Below are 15,567 nucleotides of genomic sequence, written 5' to 3'. Positions count from 1 at the left end.
GTTCCTACTTATCACACTACTCTGTACCTATGTGAAAGTCGAAGGATAATGGTCATGGTAAAAAAGAAAATGACATTTTGTGTGTTTGTTCAGATACAAATCACTGCAATTTAGTTAAGTTGATTAATTTTTTTACAGTACACATACCTAAAATAAAACTAAAATATATAGGCTACTTAATTACATTTTATACTTACACCATAACACTCATAAAACAGCAAACGAAGATATTCCTAAACCTATAGGACCAACGCAAAATTTTACAAATCAGTTTTCTGTGATTTAATCAAGAAATAAAATATGTTTTTCCTGTTTACGCTTGCCATGATATTACGGAAATAATTTCAACAATATTAACAGCAAATCTCAGTGTGCAATTTGACTTGCATTTGCAATATACTATAAATGATTCAGAGAGAAGACATATTCTTGTTTCAAGGACATGGAGCCTTCACTGATTCGTGAATAGTTGCTAGAACTGTCAAAATCAGCTGTAGTAAAAGAAATGCATATTTATGTTTAAAAAATGCATATTTACGTAAAAAGAATGCATATTTTTGTGTACAAAAGCTATTTGAACAGTCATGCTTTATTTGTTAAAATAATTAAAAGTATCGGTTTTTGGTTGGGTACAAGCTTGTTTCAATGTAAGTTATTACTAGTGACAAAATATCAAACACTTTCCACACTGAAACTAGGAAATACAATTTTCATCGAGGTCTAATAACCTCAATAATGTGCATATCAAATACTAGCGCTCTCTATGCGGGTTCTTGCAAAATGCGCCGCTGCTATACGGGTTGTTGCAAAATGCGCAGCTGCTATACAGGTTGTTGCAAGACGCACCACTGCTATACAGGTTGTTGCAAGATGCACCACTGCTATACAGGTTGTTGCAAGACGCGCCGCTGCTATACGGGTTGTTGCAAGACGCGCCGCTGCTATACGGGTTGTTGCAAGATGCGCAGCTGCTATAAAGGTTGTTGCAAGATTCGCAGCTGCTATACGGGTTTTTGCAAGATGCGCAGCTGCTATACGGGTTGTTGCAAGACGCACCACTGCTATAAAGGTTGTTGCAAGATGCACCACTGCTATACAGGTTGTTGCAAGACGCGCCGCTGCTATACGGGTTGTTGCAAGATGCGCCGCTGCTATACGGGTTGTTGCAAGATGCGCAGCTGCTATAAAGGTTGTTGCAAGATGCGCAGCTGCTATACGGGTTGTTGCAAGACGCGCCGCTGCTATACGGGTTGGTGCAAGACGCACCACTGCTATACAGGTTGTTGCAAGACGCACCACTGCTATACAGGTTGTTGCAAGATGCACCACTGCTATACAGGTTGTTGCAAGACGCGCCGCTGCTATACGGGTTTTTGCAAGACGCGCCGCTGCTATACGGGTTGTTGCAAGACGCGCCGCTGCTATACGGGTTGTTGCAAGACGCGCCGCTGCTATACGGGTTGTTGCAAGACGCGCCACTGCTATACGGGTTGTTGCAAGATGCGCAGCTGCTATAAAGGTTGTTGCAAGATGCGCAGCTGCTATACAGGTTTTTGCAAGACGCGCAGCTGCTATACGGGTTGTTGCAAGATGAGCAGCTGCTATACGGGTTGTTGCAAGATGCGCAGCTGCTATACGGGTTGTTGCAAGACGCACCACTGCTATACGGGTTGTTGCAAGATGCGCAGCTGCTATACGGGTTGTTGCAAGACGCACCACTGCTATACGGGTTGTTGCAAGATGCGCAGCTGCTATACGGGTTGTTGCAAGACGCACCACTGCTATAAAGGTTGTTGCAAGATGTGCCGCTGCTAGAAGGAGTGATGTTGCAGGACGCACGGCGCCGCGGGGCTGCGGACTGCTTCGAGGTGAGCCCCGGCTGCCTGCAGCTGCTGCACGAGGTGGGCAAGGGTGCGTTCGGCCAAGTGTTCCTGGCGCAGGCCGAGTGCCTGGGAGGCGTGCCGGGTCGCCTCGCCGTGGCTGTCAAGACACTCCGGCGTGAGTCCCTCACCTGCGTGGCCCTCAGGTCCTCAGTGGGTCCTCGAGAGCCGTGGTCGCTGTAGTGATGGCCGTGGGCTCCATCGCGACACCTCGACACAGTGGCGGATTCATAGGGGGGGCGCAGGCCTTTGACCAGGGCAGCCCAGCACCAAGCATGGTTCTTGGCAAGGGGAGGGCGCGCACCCGGCCGCCGATGTCATACAATACACATTCACACACTTACCTTTAATATTCGGGCGAGACGTAAATGAAACGGGTAGAGCTTGGAAAAAGATCTCTGGCTGCATCCAAGCAACCAAGGTGACGTAACAAGGGAGTGTGTGGAAGAGGTAGACCTGCGCCGCCCCCCCCCCCCCCCCCTTGAGATTTTTCTGTATCCGCCACTGCACTCGACATCACTCATGTTTTTTTAAAGAATTTTTTTTTACATTAGAAGCTATGCGAGCTGATGAGATGCTAAGTGAATATTGAATTGTTATGAATGGGTGGTGGGGGAAACAGCAGCACCCTTGAGAAAATTCCTGACCGACGCTTCTTTTTACCACTTGTGAACCCCCCGCTCTGTCGGGAATCGAACCCGGATCACCTTGTTGGTGGGGCGAGTGATCTATCTGGCCACTCAAAACCGCGAACCCACTCGAATATTTATGGGCACTGAGTCGGGAACCTAGTGGTTATGAGCCCACTATTATCTTAAAGTTACTGTCACTTTACTTGATGTTAAACTCAAATGAAAATCAAAGGGGTAAATGTTCTGAGACAGGGCTACAGGCCATTTTCCTTTTATAGTAATCGACACCTGTATTTGGAGTCATGATTTTTTTTTCTCTCGGAACCTTTTCCTTCCAGGTTAGGCTCACCCGTTTCATTTACAATCAAGCCATGTTACTGTCCCAGAACGCTCAGGTATTAAGAAGAAAAATGGATGACATCTCCTTTGATATAGTTGTACTCGGTAGTCTTTTGGCCGAGTGGGGCTGCAATAAAGGCTCTGATCGGTCGCTCCCCGCCACAGAAGATCATGCATCGGCCGGGCCACTTACCTGGCCGGTTCGCTCCTGGGAAATGGTTGATTGTTCCTGGCTAGTTGCGCCAGCATATATGGAGTTTACCCATGGACGTCGCAAGGATATATTTGTTGAGTAATATCCATACCCTGGAAATAAAAAAAAGCGGGGGAGTCCGGGGGCCCTCCCCCGGGAAAATTTGGGGTTTGAAGGTGCAAAAAGGTGGTTTTTAGGCATTTTTCTTTCCTAAATATTCTAATTATAGTTGGTTGCAATATAAAATTTATTTTTTATAAAAAATATTTGAGAGAACAAATTTGTAAAAACACAGTTAACATATCTGCTGGTGCTATATCCACACTAAATCATTAACATAAACATCAGGAGAAACCTGTATGTTACACTTAAATGCCGCAGCAGTATTCAGAATATTTCGCACATGTACACAAACCTAATAAGTAATAAAGTGATTATATTCACTATTATTACAGTATCTCTCCTCGGTATCGGACCTGATTTTGATTTTACACGAAGATCGAATTAAAAAGTGCTCACATTACCACGATCGGACTAAATGCACCATGCGCAACATATGGGTCCCAGTAGCGAATCCATAGGGGGGGTTAAGGGGCTCAACCCCCCCCCCCCAAAAGCATCTGGGTCCACTATTGTTTTTAGTGTTTGCCTTGATAAAGCCTAGCCTCAGCTGGGTCAAGCCCCTCCCAAACCAAAATCCTGGATCCACCACTGGTTATATCACAGAAATCATATTTTTAATAAAACTACGAAACTAAATATATTATTGGAGGGGACGAAATTGAAGACTTTTATTATTGGGGGGACGTGTCTCCCCCCCCCCCCCCGTCGTCCCCCCCCCCCCCGGTTGCGACGCCCATGGTTCACCACAAACAGGGCAGTTTCTCTTCCGAGTGCCCGAGTACGCCGTGATAGCGACAGCGGGAGTGCCCCCCTGGGTCCCAGCGCAGGCCAGCGACGAGGAGTCGGAGGAGTTCCTGGCCGAGATAGCGATGATGAAGCGGGTGGGCCGACACCCGAACGTGGTCGCCATGCTGGGCTGCTGCACCCTGGCCGCGCCCTACTTCATGGTCATGGAGTTCGTGCCGTGCGGAGACCTGCTGCGGTACCTGCACGCCCTGAGGGCCAAGTACCAGCGGCGGGTCGCGGCCGGACCAAAGTACCTGCAGCTCATGCTGACCCCCTCGTGAGTACCCATCTCCACGGCGATGATGGTATCCGTACATGCGTAGAACTGCAGATGCGTTCAATTACTTAAAACTCATACTGACCCCCTCGAGAATAACTTCCACCTTGGCGATTGAGCTCATGCTGACCCCCTCGTGAGTAGCTGGTTTCATGGCTACTACTGGACTCTGGTGTAAAAGAACCTGTACATGCTTGTGGCTGGACCCAGTACCTACAAATTATTCTGACCACCTCGTAAGTACGTACCTCCTTGGCGATGATGTGAACGTACCCGCACATGAACCGCAAAGGGACTCAAGGCTTCATGCTGACCTCCTAGTGCTTCAGAGTATGTCTCGGCCCAAGTACCTTGAGCTCATGCTGACCCCCTCGTGAGTAGCCAGCTGGTTTCATGGCTATTACTGGTCTCTGGTGTACATGCTTGTGGCCGGAACCAGTACCTACAAGTTGTTCTGACCACCTCGTAAGTACGTACCTCCTTGGCGATGATGTGAACGTACCGGCACATGAACCGCAAAGGGACTCAATGGTTCATGCTGACCTCCTAGTGCTTCAGAGTATGGCTCGAGCCCAAGTACCTTGAGCTCATGTTAACTTCATGGTGAGTACCTATCTCTTTGGCGAAGACTTGTCTCTTGATGTAACTGAACCTGATCATGTTTTGTGGCTGGATCAAAGTGCGTGGAGGTCATACTGACCCCCTCGTGAGTAGCTGGTTTCATGGCTACTACTGGACTCTGGTGTAAAAGAACCTGTACATGCTTGTATACAGTACCAAGTACCTACTAGTTGTTCTGACCACCTCATAAGTACCTACCTCCTTGGTCTCTGATGCCTGTTCATACTTTAAAGCATAAATATCTGGGCCTAAGAACCTGGAGCTCATGACCCATCTCCTTGACGAAGATTTTGCAAGTGACAAGTGCCTGCAGATGTTTTGTATCATGGCTTTACAAATAAACTTCAATTTTAATAACTAAAATTTTTATTTATAATACATTACTGAAAAGTTATTATTAGTTTTCTAAATGAATTATCACTACATATGTGTCTAAATGAAGTGGAAGTCTATCAGCATGAAAGTAAAAAGATGTCACATGCCTACTAAAAAAGATTAAAAATGGATGGATTATTAATAGTGTTCTGAGTGTTTAAATGCGACATTTGTACATCATGGAAGTAAAATGCTGACAACTTGAAAACCTGTGGTGTTTCCCTTGATAAGTAAGGAGTAAGGGAATAACCCTTTAGAGAGTTTCCAAGGTAAAATAGAATTCTGATAACCTGGCGTGTATTATACATGTTGCTGTAATTTCTGTCGCAGTGACTCAGGGGCGTCCTACATTTTCCCCGGAGAATCATCATGCGACTCGTCGGAGAGTGTGTTCATTTCTCCAGACACCACAGACAGCGGTGCATCAGCACCGAGCGGTAAGATACAGGGTAATTTCTTTCGACATTAATTCAATACTTAACAAGGTTTTTGAATCGAAAATGATTTACAGTCTGTAGGGTAATTCAAGGTGATTACTCATTAGAGCATAATGGAAAACGAAACGTGCCGCACTCAAGAATGGGGGGGATCGATTAAGGAAGAGGGAAAGGAGGGGGTGATAAAGAATAAAGTTGGATTCGCACAACTTGTTGCCATACGGCTTGCTGTCGAGGTTGAAACGAGACAGGAAAGACGCCACTCTTCATAGTTACGAGGTCGGTTGAGTGAGAGGGGGAGAGAAAGAAGGGATTGGGGCCACAAGGCAGAGCAGAAGGGTACGGAGTTTGTGTCGAGTTCGGGGTGGCTGGACTAAGAACAATGTACGTCGTCTACAGTGACTGGCTCAGACATTGTGGCACCCTGGGCCACTTACCTTTCCAGATCCCTAGTACTTTGGTAAGGAGCCTTACCGTCAGTATGAAATAGCCTGGGGAACATTAATTATTAAGAAAATTTTAATATTCTTTCCTAAAAATATCAGTTTAAAAATATTAATGTGGAATTATATGTGACTATAAAAATCTTTGAAAGTTTTTTGCCTTATTAGTATGTTGTGAAGAATTATTTGAATTCGAAAGCTGTTGACGAACACTACAAATTACATGCTAAGACAGATGTAGTTCTTCCTTTTCGTTTAAATATTCTTTTTTTTTTTCACAGAAAACCAAACAAACAAGAAAAATAAAAAAATGAAAAGGGGCGTGAGGGGCCCTGCTAGTGGCTAGGGCTGTTGGCAATTGCCCGGTCCGGAGTCTACACTGTGCGCCAACATTGTATCTGTGTGTTTACTGCTTAACTTCTCACAGACGCAGCATGCATAGTTTCTTCACACTTGTGTACCTAAAGAGGGCCTCCTTGGAAAAATAATAGTTTTTTTCCTTCCAAGTCTGCAATATTTTTAAAAATATAACACCAACTCTTTTATTTTTCTGTTAATATAAGGGATCAAAGAGTTCAAATTACATAATATAGTACATTTCAGTCACCCGAACAAAAATACGCATTGAAAATTCTTGACATTTGGTAACTTTTCGTTACGTTCATTCAGGAACGTAACTACATTAGTTTCCACCCGAACCAAGCATTCATCTCGGCGCCCCCTTTTATTTATTTTTTTTTTTTACAAACCGAAACCTTTCTCGACAACACCTCACATCCCCACCGCATGTTAATTCCACCGTTCCTAATATATTTTTCGATCCAACTTAGACGGTAAGTAAATGGTCATTTCATTTTTTTTCAAATACATCACAAATTGGATTAGCATGCGAAAAAAAATACCGTCTTTTTAATATCTGACGGTATACTATTTGCATTCGGTTCAATTGCCCTCCCAACATTTTTTTTTTTTTTTGCAACGCTACAGTATTCAAATTAAGTTTTCGACGTATGTGAAAATTTGCGCGGCCAGTTTTAGCGCCCAGGGCACGAGCCCCGTCTGCCCTCTCCTAGTTACGTCCCTGCGTTGATCTCCCCACCAGTCGTGACTGTTATTGTTCGGTGTCGGACCGCAGGTACACTGGCCAGCGCGGCGGACGAAGCGCCGGTCCGAGCCGGGCCGCGCGGACGCAGCAGCGTGCTGGACTCGGCGGAGCTGCAGGACTTCGCGCTGCAGGTGGCGCGGGGGATGGAATACCTGGAGGACAGGCAGATCACGCACAGGTCCGTGCAGGGGTAGAGTTGGCCGCGCTCGCGTCGCTACCCGAGCCCACGCCATGTTCGCAGGACACACGGATCATTTGGTTGGAGCACAGTTGTTTTTCGGAAACAGATTTAAATGTCTGTGCTGTAATCAAAGTGGCTGTGTTTTAACATTTTACCTTCACCAGACGTGGCCAAACACCATTTCCACAATGTTTTGGTATTATCTTTGAAAGATTTGTGCAATGGGAGTGCATGACTTGATGTAGGCTTTTGGACATACGCAATTGCTATGCTCATGTATGTCTGTAGAAGAAAACTACAAAAAACACAAATGACAAAAACACAAATTAAGCAAAAAAATTGCTGTTGTCAGGATATAAACACCACACAATACTCCAAAACAGATATATGGTCAACAAACAAAGAAAAACAAAGAAAAATGGACTAACAAAAACGAAAAAAAAACACAAATGATGACAGCACAAAAATACTGAACCCAAACATTCAGCACAACAGTTGAAACGATTATGTTAGTCTATTTTTCTTTGTTTTTCTTTTGTTTGTTGACCATATTCCTGTTGTGGAGTATTGTGTGGTGTTTATATCCTGACAACAACAATTTTTTGCTTAATTTGTGTTTTCGTCATTTGTGTTTTTTGTAGTTTTCTTCTACAGACATACATGAGCATAGCAATGGTGTATGTCCAACAGCCTACATCAAGACAATGTTTTGGGCGTTACAACATGGCGGTAGCGAGGTAGAAATTGGCTCCAATGAAATACTACACCAATGGACGGACAGCCCTCAAGGGTTTTTCGTGTGAAAACCTGGCGTCGTCGTCACGACTGTCGGATAGTCCTGGCAGACCATGTGAGCCAGGGAGGTATCGGTCTGCTTCTTACCTCCGTGGCATGAGCAACGCATCTTGCGAGACCTCCTCTCTGGTGGAGCCAGGCCACACAATCTTAAAGCACCCACCCTACTGCTTGGCCAATGAGAAGATGTAAAAAAAAAAAAAATTCTTATCGATTTCAAATTGCTTGTCTACGCTAAGGTCTAGGTGCTGAGGCAAAAAATCCAAGTTAGCAGAAAAAAATTGCAAGATTGCTCTTTCAGATTGGGCATTCACTCAAATCAAATTTTAAATTATATTTCTAGTAACAATTTTTCCAAAAGCATCAGGCACAAACAGGCTGACTTGCGATGGCATATATTCAAGAAATTGTTAGATCGTGATTCCCCATTGCATGGATCATTTAAAGAACAATGTATGAACTATAACCTGCTGTGTGTAGTCTGTTGTCAGCAGGGGCGTAGCCAGGGAGGGGGGGGGTTAGGTGTTCAAACACCCCCCCCCCTCCTTAGCACCAAATCTTTAATTAATTTCTTATTCATCACTCAAACAAATTTCATATTAAAATTAATAAAAAAATTTACCATTACAATATTTAAATTTTAAGAACCGAAAACTGCTAAAATAGCACTATTTAACACCTTAAAATCCAAATTTTCCCCGGGGGGGACCCCCGGACCACCCCCCGCTTTAATAAAGGGGGGGGCAATGCTTCCTAACACCCCCCATACACAAATAGGATCGTCCATTAATCACGTGAGGCTCAAAAGGGGGGGGGGGGATCGGGAAAAATCACGAAATATCACAAGGGGGAGAGGGGGGGTGTAGAGAGATATCACGTGTATTTATTTTTTCCGCCCGATTTCTACTAAACCGAAAAGCGATGCGTGACCTTGACTCGCCGTAGCCAGGCAACAATATCCCCGCCCGCCGCAACATGAACCACCCGGCTCGGCTTGCCAGTCGCCAGTAGGACTATGATTTTGGCGCCGAATACATGCGTAAATCACACATAAGCCTTTCCCTTTATTATTTTTATGCCAGTGAGAATGAACCTGCAACCTTAAAGTGTTGTCTGGACATTTTTATCACTGTGCTTAATTTTCCAGAATTAAATTAGATTATACCAAAAAAATACACGTGATTTATTGGGGGGGGAGGGGGGTAGTCTAAAACCTCACCATAAATCACTAGGGGGTAGGGCGGGTTTAAAATTTGCTAAAAAAAACATCACGTGATTAATGGACGACCCCAATCCTGGCTACGCCGCTGGTTGTCGGTCCTGGGGACTGGGTTTGTGTCCTCCGGTGCGACAGGGACCTGGCGGCGAGGAACGTGCTGATCGACGAGCGCAAGACCCTCAAGATCTCGGACTTCGGGCTGTCGCGGCGCGGCGTGTACGTGACCGCGGGGCACAAGAAGGTGCCGCTGCGCTGGATGTCGGTGGAGGCGATCCGGGACAACCAGTACTCCAGCAGGAGCGACGTGTGGGCCTTCGCCGTGCTGCTCTGGGAGATCGGCACCCTGGGTGGGCGCGCCGCAGAACGAGGCATAGCGTCGGCTCACTTCTAAAACCTCTAGTAACTCCACTTCAGTGAATTTTACGGGAGAACTTTTGAGCTTTTGGAGCACGGTTTCGACCGACACAAGATACGAGGTTTTATAATTTGTGAATAGAAAAGAGACTAAGTAGAGTTGACTTTCGAGGTTTTTATCAGCATATGCACTATGAAGAAATGAAAAAAAAATACACCAAACACACCCGGAATATAAAACTGGGAAAATCTGGACTTACGAGGTTTTAGAAGTAGGCCGACGATAGGAGTGCTACTCTTACGGTGGATACCATGTGACATGCGACGCTATCTGTCGGGTGGGCCTGTAACTATTTGGACGCAGGGGCGCAACAACTAAATTTCCAAAAGGGGGGGGGGGCAATATACCCTTTTATAAAGAATCATCGATCCCCCCTATTGAAGCGGGGGGTCCGGGGGTCCTCCCCCGGGAAAATTTGTATTTCAAGCTGGATAATGGTGCAACTTGGAATTAGCGATGAGGACATTAAAAAAAAGATCTTTCGGAATTTAAAGGAGTAGCAAGAAGATTTTCTTTAATTGCTGATATTAAAGGCGTTAAGTTAACTGAGGACTGTGCCCATCATCCAAATGAAATACAGGCAACTCTGGCAGCAGCACGTTCGATTGCTCAAGGGAATGGTAACAGGGATTATCGAACCGCTCCGTTTTGCTCGCCTTCGTAATTTTTTTTGATGAGTTTGTACAAGTCTTTATGATCTTTGACTATGTCGGCACGCCGCAGAACAAGGAGGGAAGCATAGGAGTGCTACTCCTTACGGTGGATGGTGGATACCATGTGACATGTGACGCTATCAGTCGGGTGGGCCCATAACTATTTGGACGGGAGTTTCAAATCCGAAGTTTTAGGTTTATAATGTTAATTTACTACGTGACAACTAATTTCTTAGCAACGGATATATAAACTATGTGAGAAACACTTAATGTTGTTTTGTGGAGAGAAAAAAAAATAGCATGTTTTATATAAATCAGTAGGAGATAAAATATTTATGGTATGCCTCACCACAAAATATGTGGCTACCAAAATAAAGTGACCTATTTTTTTTTTTTTTTTTTTTTTACTGGTTTGTTTGACTGAAAATAACTCATGCATTACTTCTCACAATCAGTGGAGCTATGTTACAAATATATTATGAAAGGTACTACCTAGCAGATGGGCCCATATATACTTCAAAAAAACTAGGTCTTGGTCTTGACAATTAGAGTTTCCCCTCCACGGTTTCCTTGCAGCATTGTCAGCTTGCTGCGAGCTTGTCATAGACTTGAATCAGGCTTAGATCTGACCACTAACTTTTCCATGAAACATTGTTGTGGAATTTTTCTGATGGAAAATGACAAAGAATATGTACTTTGACAAAGAGGTATAAAGAGAGCACCATGCCCATATACATTTCTGGGCTCGTTTTCCACCAGCATGCTCGCGTTCTTCCTTGTTGAACCAGCAGCGTAGTGAGCGCTGTTGAGACAGTCCCTGCAGTTACCACATAGATAGATACCTCTACCTGTTATGAATCTAATATTTCGTTCAGAGATTTTTCGTTCAGAGATTTTGGCGTGTTCCAAACGACAGAATTATTTGAAGAAACAGCAACACGCACAGTTTTAATTGCCAAAGAAGTTTCACTTGTAATACTTGACTGAGTTACACGTGCTGGTTTATTTTATTATTATATACATACACACATACACATACACACACACATATATATATACAGAGAGAGAGAGAGAGAGAGAGAGAGAGAGAGAAAGAGAGTCAGAATGAATTCAGCATGCTAGACAGTTGCAAAAATAATTTTGTATGTGACAATTTTTCCAACTGTTTTTTAGGAGCATTTCCGTATGCCACGGTGGGAGACTACAGACTCCTGCCCTTCCTGCTGGAGGGGAAGCGTTTGGAGAAGCCAGACAACTGCACCAAAGAACTGTACGTACACCATAGATCAACGAACAAGTAGACTGATTTTGTGTTTCTGCGCATATGTCCATTATTGGTTTACAATTTTACTAATAAAACTAATAGTCTTGTATGGAGGTAAATATTGTCAAATACCTATTGTAGTAGGTTAATATAGGAAAGTCATTGAAAATCCGCAAAACAATTGAAGGTAGTGATCCTGGCGACATGAGATGTACTTAGCTTTACAAAAAATGTTGTTAGAACGAAATTTTAAAAATTTTATTTTACTTTTAATTGGTATTTAGTTTATATATAATTTTTAAGCATTTTAAGAACTTTATAGTAATACGAAAAATACGTAATAGAATTATTTTCAGTACAAAGAACAGTTTTTTCCTTCAGAATCTTCAGAAAAATCATGCCTAAGTCATGATTTTCCTATATTGTCTCAAACAATAGTTGATATTGCCCAGTGTGTTTATATGTGTTTAGTATTATAACACACTTGCATTTTGTAAGAATTTTTAAAATTATTTTACTGTTTTGTATCAAGACACATTCTAATGTATAGCTATACTATTTACGAACTATTAATCACGTTTTGCAGTATAACTCAGATGTTGTATTTACTATTTCCTTTCATTTATCAAACAATGCTCTAACTACATTTACCATTACAACTTTTTTTTAGCAGGAAGAACATTGTTGGATTCACTTCTCCAATTGTACAGGACCTCAGTAGGGGGAGCGGGTCGATTCTGGAACACACAAAGAAAATGAAAATTTGTTAATTAATCACTGACACTCCTCCCCCTTATTGTCCGTCATCAGACATTTATTTTTTTTCCATTGTTCTCTCCCCTCCTCCAAACACTTTCCCCCCTGGGGCCTAAGCTAATTAATCATTATTTATTGAAGTTTTCTGATATGATTTATTGGTTGGTATATCTGACAGGGTGGGAGAGGGGTGGCAGTGGTTAATTACCCAATTTGCATATCTTTTGTGCACCCCAAAATCGTCCCCCCCTCCCCTTGCTGACCGCCATCGTACCTGGGTTGGATTACTTAGGTAAGAGGTGTGAACATGGAATGGGAGGTCGTATATTATGTGTCTTGTGATGCTTCATAGCAAAGCCCGGCCCCTCTGGGATCTACGGTCATGGACATGTTTACTGTTTACTGTTGCTGTGCCGACAGGTACGCGCTGATGCTCCAGTGCTGGGCGCACAGCGCCGACGACCGGCCCCAGTTCGCGAGCGTCGTGGCGTCGCTGGAGGCGATGTCGGCCTCCAGGCGCGCCTACGTCAACTTCGACCAGCTTCTCGAGGGTCACTCCTTCCCGCCGACCGAGGAGGAGCTCAAGTCGCGCTGAAGAAGCGACCGGACACTCGCCTCAACGCTCGCCCCGATACGTCGACTGCGGACCCGGATCGACGAGGAAGCGGCTGACGTACGAAACCCACGTGGCAGACCACGCGCAGTCGTGCGCGGATCGACCATAATGAACAAAATAAAACAATAACCGGTGCAATAATGTCATATCGTAACTAAACTTTTCGAGTTTCTGCTGGTTTTGCGACTGGCCCAAAGCACGTAATACTCGGGCATTCAGCAGCGAAATGGAGTAGCGGCTCCTTTGATGCAGGTGTAATCAACAGTCTGTTGGCCAAGTCGTAGCCAGCGGCGTATGCAAAATCCTAAAATAAAATATATAATTCCCACCAAAAAAAGAAAAGAATTTGAAAGCAAGCGGGACTGGAAAAATTTGCGGGGTTCAATGACCTCCAGGATACATTCCATGTTCCTCTGCTTTCTCTGCCTTTCCATTGGCTGTAAACTTGTGAGGTGTCTCAACCGGGTAACTTATGATTCTATCTTCATTGAGTGAGTGTCTCTAATTGGCCCAGGGTCCTCCAGATTTACAGTGAACTAATATCAGAAGCTTCAAAACGGTATAATTACTTTAAAATTAGCACATCACGAAATGGTTCCGCAAGTTTTTCCGGTCTCTATCTTATCTTCCCCCTCCCTTCGAAATTAAATTCTGCACATGCTCACGATTGCAGCTGTGGGGACGGCCTCACGTCTGATTGGTCACTCCTCGCCATGGAAACCTCTCATTGGCCGGGTCCAGCTGCTGGCTCAGTTCGCCCCCTGGACACATTGTTTGGCTGGTTGGGTTTCCATAAGTACTCATTATTTTGTCAATTTAAATAATGAATTCCTTGTAAATTATGTTTTAAAACATTAACTTTGAATTGTTTCTTTTTTTCATTTGAGATCATACCCGCATCCTTACTATTCTCATTTATTATTTCTTGTTCAATTAAAAAAATACTAATAATTTCTCTCTATCTGTACTTAATAAGCGAGAAGCGAGAAGTTTCACTTGTGTTGCGCGTGGACTCCACGCACATATTTCTTTTACTATTGACCGTCTCATGCTTAGATTGCAGTGCATGGCTTATGGCGTGCGCTGTTGCCAGATCTCTTAACACGTTACGAAGAAGTTCAGGGGGAATGCACTCCTTTAGAATCTGTTCCAGTGGTTTATAATGTTTTGGACCTGTACCTTCTATCACGTTTCATAAATCTATAATAAATCGCCTCTTTTTTTTAAAATTAAAACAAGAAACAATTCACACACTTTCATTGATATGAATTGATACGAAAATTGTAATGTTCACTTGATAAATAAATGAATAATATCCAATACCTTCAATTTCAAGTATACTTGTTATATTTGGCAACAGCACGTGCAGAAACGAGGACAGTGCTTGTGACAGTTGGCGTGTGTTAGAAAGAGAAAGAAAGCGATCTTAACTTCTTCCTGCAATCTAAGAATGGGAAACAAAAGTGATTTTGAGGGGGGATGGGGAAGGAAGGGGGGGGGGTGTTTAGAAAAAAAATTAACACGTATGTTGTTTGGTATTTTAACACTTTGAAAAATACTACATAAGTAATTACGAAATATTGGCACTGCGTAATTCTTGACAGAAGTCATAGAAACTAACACCTTGAGATTTCTCGTAGGATTAACTTAAAATCTCGTAACTATTTACTATTGAACGCCATCTGTGAAAATGTAAGAACAAAAATACCCTCCCCCCCATCCTCTATTCATTTTGAGCTGGATACTTCTTTGCTAGTTCACCCTGACTGATGCTGAGAAGTATTGTGGTGCATCAATTGTCTTCCAAACTAAAACTCCTTCAGCCTCAGTATGCTACAGCCATTGGCCTTCGTCGATGTTGTTGCTGATGCGATCTGAGTGAGACCTGTGGGGGAAAAAAAGTCTGATTTCGTGCAGAATGCAGTGGAAGGTTTGCAGCATTTCCCAGTGTTTCAACATCACAATGTCACTTATACTGTAAAGAATAATAAAGAAAAATGTTATCAAGAATTGTTTCTGAGTCATTAAAAAAAACCTGATTTTTTTTTTAGTGCCAAACATTATCAAGAACATAATTTGATTCACTGCATATTTTGTTGTCCTAGTGCAACAAATTTATTTATTCCACTTTTGATCCGTACTCTGTAAATTTCTTGTGTTAATGGAACAGAAATATTCATGTGAAATGACATATATTTGTAAGTATGTACATTTACATGAAAACAACTGTATCACTACAAAATAGTGTTCGCAGTAATACTGGGTTCGGATTCTTACCCGGGCTTTTATGCTTTGTGTTGTCCCAGTACCTCCACTGGTTAAAGTTGTTTGTAAGCCGTTCCCTGAATAGCTTTCCAGTATTAACTGTGCACATTAATAAGCATAATAAAACAAAATAAAGTCCAATTATTTAAAAATGTTATTTTCTTTGCCATTGTTCAAAAAAATTATGCTTCA

The 15,567-nt window shown here is 43.3% G+C and overlaps 1 protein-coding gene across 1 annotated transcript in view; it reads left to right on the top strand.

The window, feature by feature from the left end:
• LOC134536479 (uncharacterized) overlaps positions 1-15,117 on the top strand; it is a 55,625-nt gene extending 40,508 nt beyond the window's left edge. Inside the window, exons 13-19 of the mRNA XM_063376199.1 lie at positions 1,833-1,998; positions 3,990-4,230; positions 5,557-5,663; positions 7,242-7,389; positions 9,542-9,753; positions 11,648-11,744; positions 12,915-15,117. Of these exons, the coding sequence (XP_063232269.1) occupies positions 1,833-1,998; positions 3,990-4,230; positions 5,557-5,663; positions 7,242-7,389; positions 9,542-9,753; positions 11,648-11,744; positions 12,915-13,089 (1,146 nt within the window). The 3' untranslated portion in view covers positions 13,090-15,117. The remainder of the gene's footprint in view (positions 1-1,832; positions 1,999-3,989; positions 4,231-5,556; positions 5,664-7,241; positions 7,390-9,541; positions 9,754-11,647; positions 11,745-12,914) is intronic.
• The last annotated feature ends 450 nt before the right edge of the window (positions 15,118-15,567 follow it).

The sequence above is a fragment of the Bacillus rossius genome, chromosome 11, assembly GCF_032445375.1.
Source record: "Bacillus rossius redtenbacheri isolate Brsri chromosome 11, Brsri_v3, whole genome shotgun sequence".
Classification (NCBI taxonomy): Eukaryota; Metazoa; Arthropoda; class Insecta; order Phasmatodea; family Bacillidae; genus Bacillus; species Bacillus rossius.
Note: the sequence above shows the minus strand (reverse complement) of the source record. Positions and strands in the feature narration are given on the sequence as shown.